The 8,626-nt window shown below is 32.8% G+C and overlaps 1 protein-coding gene across 1 annotated transcript; it reads left to right on the top strand.

Annotated features, from left to right (window-relative positions):
• Window positions 1-873: 873 nt before the first annotated feature.
• LOC134255572 (opsin-VA-like) lies at window positions 874-8,522 on the top strand. The gene is made up of 3 exons (XM_062738103.1): window positions 874-1,497; window positions 5,448-5,523; window positions 5,848-8,522. The coding sequence occupies exons 1-3, from the start codon at window positions 874-876 to the stop codon at window positions 6,138-6,140; spliced, it is 993 nt and encodes a 330-aa protein (XP_062594087.1). The 3' UTR covers window positions 6,141-8,522.
• Window positions 8,523-8,626: the final 104 nt, after the last annotated feature.

Here is an 8,626-nt window from a genome sequence, read left to right as displayed (position 1 = left end):
AATTATCCTATTTATTCATGGACATCTGCATGGCAATTTGTTTACTTCATTCTATTAACAACTTTCCACACTAAGCATCCAACATTGTTTATATATATAATCAACAAAGAAATTAAAAATTAAAAATTCATAATCGCTGCTGGCCAATGATTTGAGAAAAATGGATTGGGCTTACATGTACTTGATCATATATTGAAAGTAGATTTTAGACCTAAAAATTGTGAGGGTAAGTGTCGGTTTACGTGTAAATTTTAATGGAAACTTCACTTTTTTTCATTTGCGTTTTCTTTCTTTATGCCAATAAAAAGCTATTTGTTTGTAAACTTATTATGAGCAATTAGCTTTTAAAAATTTCAAAATCGATGCCTCCTGCATAAATCATGAATCAGGAGCTTAACTGTAGTTACGTTAGTCATAAACTTAAATTTAACACCTTTACTTGAGTTTCTTGGATTCTCGCTGCGCACTGCATGGTAAGGTTATTTATTCTCAAGCTCTCGCAAAATTGCCAGTTTTCGTCACATAAGCCCAGGCCAGTTGATCCCAAGATGACTGTCAAGGCTCTTTGAGCACCTGTTAGAAATGACACGACTTAGAAATTGGATAACCTCTAAATATCTCTCATGTTCTTCACTTGTACTTCTAAGTAAGAAGCATTTTATAGGCGGAGCAAAAGAAGGATTCTTTAGATCAATAAATACTTCACATCGTGAATCAAAAGGTCATTTATATATAAGCTGCTGTGCGAGTGTTAAATGACCATATGTGTGAGTGAATAAAAGTTATTCAGATTTTATCCGCAATTGATTGAATTTAAAAAAAAAACAATCAATTTAATCATACAAGTGATATAGCTTAAAAATTTTCATCAAAATGAATAGCACTAATTACTCTTCAATGTTCAGCGGATATAACAAGCTACCAGATGCTGCCCATTATGTTTTTGGAGTACTCTTCACTTTTTTAAATGTGGCAGCCACTTCTGGAAATTTACTTGTGCTCTTTGTTTTTATGATGAGTTCAAAGCTTCGAAGTGGACACTGCTTTTTGGTTTCTGCCCTTTGTTTTAGCGATTTGCTGATGAGCTCAATTGGTCTAACGATGCTGACCATTGCCAGTTTTTCCACATATTGGGTCCTAGGAAAAATGGCCTGTACTTTGTATGGAACTTTGATGACTTTTCTGGGCCTTTCACAGATCACGTTGTTAGCAGTCATCGCCTACACAAGATATCTTGTAGTCGTGCATAGCAGGAAAATCGGAACTATCTCCGCTAAAATTATTGCATTGGCTTGCTTTGCGTATTCCTTGTGCTTTGCACTTGCTCCCTTATTTGGGTGGAGTAGTTTTGAACTGGAACCTATAGGGACGTCATGCGGACCAAATTGGGTCGGCATTGCTCTTGATGATATAAGCTTCAACCTGACCCTGTTTTTCCTTTGTTTTCTAGTGCCTTTATCCGTTATACTATTTTCATACACAATGGTTTACAAAAAGGTAAGTTTCATTTTTCAGATTTCATAAATATAAATAAACATTGTCATTTTTAGCTTACATCAGTCTACGACACGAAAGTCTTTTTGATGTTTTATTGCACGACTTATTTCTGCCTTATTCCATTACAATTAGAAAATATATCCAAGACTACCAATGGACACCGTTACTTACATAAGCACTAAACAAGTAATATGTTACTAGAATTTAACAAGTTGTTAAAATATGAAAATAATGTAATCAATAAGGTATGATGAAATCATGTTTAATGTTATTTAAATTATTTTTACTTTTATTTGTCATGTTTGAGTAAAAACAACAGCTGAATAATGTGTTGGGATTTTTCTCTCATATCTTTTGTTGCATTCATAATTACATATCTAATGCAATTTTGCAACACCCCATAGACTTTCTATGAACTAAAAGCTCCCAATGAACTTGATTTCTTTATGTTTATATGTCATCTTTATAAAGATGATAAAGTTGTTGTCTGGCTGTTGCTCAATATGAATGGCACACATTTGCAGAGACAATTAATTGTCCACCTTTAATAGAATGAATCTTTTTTTTTTCTCTCTCTCTTAAAAAAAGATTTGTCAAATGGCAGAGGAATACTTTTTAATGTGTGAATTAAAATGAATCGAAAACAATTTCTTAACTCGTTATAAAAGGGTAAAAAAAAAAAGAAGCTTTCTGAAGTTACTGAAAAAATATGCTGAAAGTGTTATTTATTCACTGGTATGCAGAAATGTTCCTAAAAAATCTGCGTCTATTAGATTACCCGTTGAAAGTTGATTGTTTAATTAAGGAAGCTCTAAACACTAACAGAAACTGTTTTTTGGACTCAGAGAAGAATATATCATATAAAGATTTGCATATTGAGACTTTTCATTCATTTAGAACACAGGGACGTGTCTTATTTGTGCAGGAAAAATGTTTAAAAACAATGGACTAGAAATCACTGTTGTTTATCAACATTGGGAAAATTAATGAAAATAATTAATTAAATTTCTTACTCTTGGTCTTATATAATGCTAAACGTATTTTAATCTATTATAAATTATGTAATTAATGGTAAAAAGCAATTTCTTTAATCTTACATCTAAGGGCAGATCACTCTAACTGCATAAAAATACCCAATAAATAGAGCTTTTTGGTGTGCGGTGTTTAGAGCGTCCTTAAGTTCGATTATAAAACTGTGATTGTTACGTGCATTCATGTTTGAAATGTTGTCGCTCATCAGCATTTGTGTCTGATTATTTTCAATATTCATTCTCGTAAGACTTCAAAGCCAGTTTATCCTATTTTGGCACATAATTATCGATTTTAACTTCCGCCCTGTGCGTTGTCACTGTAAAGAGATGTAACAAAAAGCCCTGCTGAGTGCATTATCGCAATAATTACACGTCAAATTAGTCCTATCGTCCAAAGAAAATGTTTTAAATTAATAGCAGGGACGTGATTTGGAGAATAGTTTTATGGTTTCCATTGCAATTACGATAGCATTTAGTTTTTATGTTGCATAAAGTCAAAAAATGATAGAAGTCGTGAAAAGGATCGGAACAAGTACGAGAGTTCTTTCTGTGTAATGTTCTCTCTGTCATATTTCATTTTATCAAATAAAATCTGCAACATGTTATATTTTATAAAAATTACTTTGATTTCTTATATTCTTTTTAACTAACATACTTTCTTATTTGAAGCAAATATAGATTATTAATTGATTTTTAACGTGTTTAGTAATATTGTGGAATGTGCACGATTCCAAAGTGGCTTAATACTAATGTCTTGTGGAATTCATGGGTACCCTTTATCCATGAATTTATATCCTCGATAAATTATCATTCAAGGGTTTCAAAAGGATGTTTCCTTTTGTGGATACGAGTGAATACACTAAATAAAGTGCAACCGAAACCTGTACAATTTCAGAATTCCTTGAAAATTGGTCCCTTTTGAGGATTTTGAGGATTTCACAGTATGTCTTACTTGCTTTGTCATCTTCACTTTCCTGATACGTAATCAGTATTTAATCAATTTCATTCAAAGAAAAGGTTAATCACACTATAGCCTCTTTTTAAGAAAAAAAAAATAAGAACTACCATTTTATTTTTTTCATTCTTTGCTTCTATTATATTTATTTATTTATTCATTTATTTATTTATTTATTTATTTATCAATTGATTGATTGATTGATTGATTGAATGACTGATTGATTGATTGATTGATTTGTGATAAACGCCGAGGTGGCAATATTGCCATATTTCGGCGGCTTTTATATTTGTATTCAAATGATGTCTAAATGAATGGAACGTATTCAGACGTGTTTATGTCGCACGAATCAGGTACAATGTAAAGGATAAACTGCTGTGGTGATAATTTTTAATTCTGAGGATTCTGTGTTTTCTTTGATAACATTATTCTTTTATTTGAATATCTGAAAGAGTCTGTTAAATTAAACTATATTAACTTCAAAGCAAGTGGGACTGTGTGATCATGTCTTTTCTAAGACATATGACACCGTTAATATGTTTGGTTTCGTTAAGTATGAAAAATTTATTGATTTTTCCAAGCGAGAAAAACCCGAATGAATTGATATAGAAAATAAAGAAAGACCCAATGATTGTTATAATGTAAGATGAACTGGAATTGAAGACTACTTTTTAAGACTACTGTTTTAATGAGCGATTCCTCATACCTTTTCCTGACCTTGTCAGCAAATACAATTTATCATTAAGTCAAATGCTGACTGACGTTTTTCATATTAATTGTTAGTCCATTATTTACATACTGAATTGACGCCGAATTTTTGCGATATTTCCCGATCATGACAAGAGCACGTGTCAGATGCGGCCGGTCAGCATGGGATGCTCACTCCTCCATGGCATCTGATCCCACCTCTGATGTTTCGGAGGTCGTATTTGCTCTGCTCCTGTTTTGTATTGTTTTATGGACTTTGACATTGAATACTGTTCGTTATCTCCATATCCTCCCTTAAATTATCTAGAAATAATAACTATTGCCGATCATGTGCTGCTGACATATTTTTTCAATTTCATTCAAACCATAAAATCTAAATATAATACACCATTTAACTCATAATTACACTTTAAATATTTTATTTAGCCATAAGGTAAACAAAATTCTTGCTTAAAATCACGTAGACCTTGAAGTAATATTTGATTGTCACAATACACAACATAAAATGTACTAATAATCAAACTTGACAGAAACCATACGTGAAGCTCATATTATTTGTTTCTGTATGTACCTACATCATCCGAAAAATACTTATATTCGTACGAGTATACATAATTCATAGTAACTAAGGAAAATATTGTAAAAAAAAAAAATAAAAGGTTATGTTTGCCTTTCTGATTATCCAATACTATCACTAATTATTTGAAGTTTAATGTCACTAATTGTTTGAAGTTTAATGTCACTAATTATTTGAAGTTTAATTTCCGTGTATAAATGGAATGTTTTCTCGAAAGTCTTTTTACATGGGACATATATCCAATATCTGTTCAGAAATGCGACTTAAAATACTGCGGGAGACAACATTTTTTCTATGGGACTTTTTAATTATCCTATAGGATTTTGTCGGATATCGGGTAGGATAAGAAATCCCATAAAGATCCCACAGGATTTTTATTTTTAAGTTATATCCCCTACAACTGTGACATACAAGTTTCAGGTATAATTTTGTTAAACAATATGAGAGTACAAAATCACACGATATGATAATTAAAAAACGTTATATAATATGTAGAAAAAAATGGCGGGTGAAAATCCGGACAAATGTCGTGACCGGAGTTCAATGTCGCACTGATCAATAAAAATTGTACTTTATCCCCCTGTGTCTTCATTTACGTTACTCTGTATAAAACTTGATACTTACATAAAGAGTCAATTTTCACAAAAAATAAGTTAACATTTTGTATTGTTTCATATAGATCAAGAAAAGGAAAATCCGGAAAAAGTCAGAAGGATACGAAATTCACGTGACAACCACCATCTTAATTATGATAGGTAAGTGTGATATGATTGATTGGTTTATTGATTGATTGTTGTTTAATGTTCTGTTCGAGAAATTTTCACACACATACAGACTTCACCATATACCCGTGAATGACTTCAAATGAAAGCAATACTGCAGAAGCTACGGTGGGGGATTCATTTCCATTGATTTTAGAATTTTAATGATTTTATCCATTTTTTTCTTGAAAAATCAATGCTATACTAGTTTTTTTAGGTTATAAAATTAAATTGGGATTTAATTTCATATTGAATTAATATTAAATTTACCCCATGACATTTTCTTCTTTTAAAGTGTTAAACAATATATATTTTCAGTGGCATTTCTTGGTTCCTGGACTCCGTACGCATGCATGGCATTATACATCGTCATAACCAAAAATAACCGGATAAATCTGGTTGTTTCTTCCATTCCTTTGCTTCTTGCCAAATGCTCCCCTGTCTGGAATCCTTACATATATTTCATGAGGAATCACAAATTTAATCAAGAGTGCCGGAAGTTATTACCTTTCTTAAGACACCTTGGACTTTGGCGAGTGAATCCGCGTGAACAAAGCGTTGTCACTCAGCAACAAGTGACCAGTTCTCTACAAAGTTCTACTTATGTCTGACGGCGGTGGGGAAAAAAGAATACAGAGGCAACGACATTGCAATGGTGCTTGTATTATAGTTTTAAAAAATTATTGTGCTGTGTCATTCAAAACATTTCATGGTTTGTTTTTCGTACAAAAAGGAAAAACAAAATGTGTCTTTAAATACAAGTCACTCTATGCTATTACGTTTTCAAATTATACTGAGCAAAATAAGTTTAGCAATTTAAGATATTTATCATAAAACAAAGTAGAACAAAATAGACACAGCGCTTACAGTTAAATTGTGATGTGAGCTTGTCATCACATAACAAAATAAGGCAAAATTTGTGCTGTTTTGTAAGAAATGTCGTGAAACTGATCACAGATACGGGTTTGAAAAGTCAGATTCAGTTTCAATATTGTGTAAGGCCTCCAATTGCAGCAATAATAACATCACCACTGCGTCTCATGTTCCTTTGTATCTCAAGCGTGGTGATCTGGTTCCACTCCTGCTGCAGGACAAGGGTCAGTTCTGCTACGTTGTTGACGTTATGTCGCTGCCTTAAACGTCGACCAAGAATGTCTCAAACGTGTTCAATGGGTGACAAATCTGGCGATCTCGCGGGCCAATCAAAGATCTCAACACCATTCTGATGAAGGTCAGTTTTTGTGTCGTGCGGGCATTGCCCATGCGAGGCGGCACTGTCGATGACGTTGAGTTAGTGGTACTGCTGTGAGACGTTTTCAAGCTCGAAGATTTGCAAACCTAGCTGTGTTTTTTTTTTACACTTTGTTCACATAACCTCAGTTCAGTTACACGGCGTAATTCGTCTGCAACTTTAAGAGCAGCCATAATACGGTTACGTCTCGACCTTGTAACAGTAAAACGATCTTGCCTAACCGTCGTTTTCCATGGTCGTTCTTAGCGTCGACAATTACTAACATGTCAAGTGGTCCGTGGTCGGTTTAAAAGTCAACATATGGTGAACGGATGCACAAGAAAGTCTTCAGCGACATTTCTTTGTGAGCAACCGGCGTTAGCATCTCTATAGTAGTTCGACATTCATTTTTGAAAAGTCCTGGGCGTTTCTCAATTTGACGCTTTTGCAATCTTTCACCGGTTTTCTTTTACAAGCGTGCTCGAAAGGCTTTTCAAGTAAAAAATTCTTCCAGGACCATGTCCGTTCGAGCGTATTCTTTTTGTATTGTTGAATTGTCATAACGTTGGACGACGCAGTTTCTGCGCATCAAGTTGAAAAAAATGAAGAGTGTCTTTTGTTACCCTTTTCTATATTGATTTTATGCAGAGACGAAATAAAATAATTTCCAAAAATATTTTTAAAATTAGAAAAACAATTGGCTTGCTAAACTTATTTTGCTCAGTATATATAATTTTTTTATATGAAATGTTCATTGAAAGATTAAGCTTTAACCTTAAATTACAGAATGTCGATCCAGACTTTAAAGGGTAAAATGTAATAGATAGAAGGAAATGTTCAGACTATAGGATTAAAGCACTTTCTGTTCTCTGAAATCTATAATTCATTATTATTGATCATATGTCTCTTATTGCTCGGTGTGAATTCACAATCACCGGCAAGTGCTGACAATAATGGCTTTATCTGTTCATTCATGTTATACAAGGCCTCATAGATAAATCAATTTCATTCACACCTAGTGTAGCCATCTTAACATTGATAAAAACGTGTTTTACGCATAGTTTCATGTGCCAAAGTTATAACTCTTTTATTCCTGTGCTTTTGAGTTATGAATTTTTCATTTCAATGCAAAAGAGAGACATTCATGTTGATAATGGTTCAATTTCCTTATTGATATTAGTCCTTACAGTTCACTGGCCTCTAAAAAAAGATAACTCAATTGTCACAAGATAAACGATTGTATATATCATTTACAAAATTAATATCTAAAGCTAGGCAACTATTCCCGGCAATGAATGGTGGAATTGTATGCATTTCATCAAAAGTATGATTTCTAATCATTAATTGTCATAAATTTTTACAAAAAGTTAATAAAAGGTTGATGGACCCTAAATTTGTTTGACGGGTTTTTATACGACTATTGAAGATACATGTATCTTGTAAGGAAAGGGGGACAATCTGTCTAGCTCTTTCTCCGACTGTAGTTAATAATTTCATATTTTTCAAATACAGTACACCGGTAAGTCAAACCTATGTAAAGCAGAGAGAGAGAGAGAGATGCGAGCGGGAGATTAAGAGATTGAGAGGTGGTGGTGGTGATGAAGAGCATTATCAAGAAGATAAAGTGCATGAAAATCTACATCTTCAAAATATTTGACTTTTCGTTTGTCCTTTCAAGTTATCTGTGTTGCGAAAAAGAACTATTTTGTAACGCTATCTAATAACGTGTTGTTATCTTTGTATTATATATGTTGATGCTTTAAAAGCCGTATTTACACAAATTGTTGTTGTTGTTTTTTTTAATAAGTTTAGATTGACTACTAATAAGGTTGTCAAATAACTCTAAAAACTTACCAACACAAAAAC

Source organism: Saccostrea cucullata, unplaced genomic scaffold, assembly GCF_032062105.1.
Source record: "Saccostrea cucullata isolate Sc308-1 unplaced genomic scaffold, CSIRO_AGI_Scuc_v1 ctg2970, whole genome shotgun sequence".
Lineage (NCBI taxonomy): Eukaryota > Metazoa > Mollusca > Bivalvia > Ostreida > Ostreidae > Saccostrea > Saccostrea cuccullata.
This window is presented reverse-complemented; position numbering and strand designations above follow the sequence as displayed.

Coding starts and splice junctions, on each gene's coding strand:
- LOC134255572 (XM_062738103.1), top strand. CDS start 874: ATGAATAGCACTAATTACTCTTCAATGTTCAGCGGATATAACAAGCTA. Junction 1,498..5,447: donor ACACAATGGTTTACAAAAAG/GTAAGTTTCATT, acceptor TGTTTCATATAG/ATCAAGAAAAGGAAAATCCG. Junction 5,524..5,847: donor CACCATCTTAATTATGATAG/GTAAGTGTGATA, acceptor ATATATTTTCAG/TGGCATTTCTTGGTTCCTGG.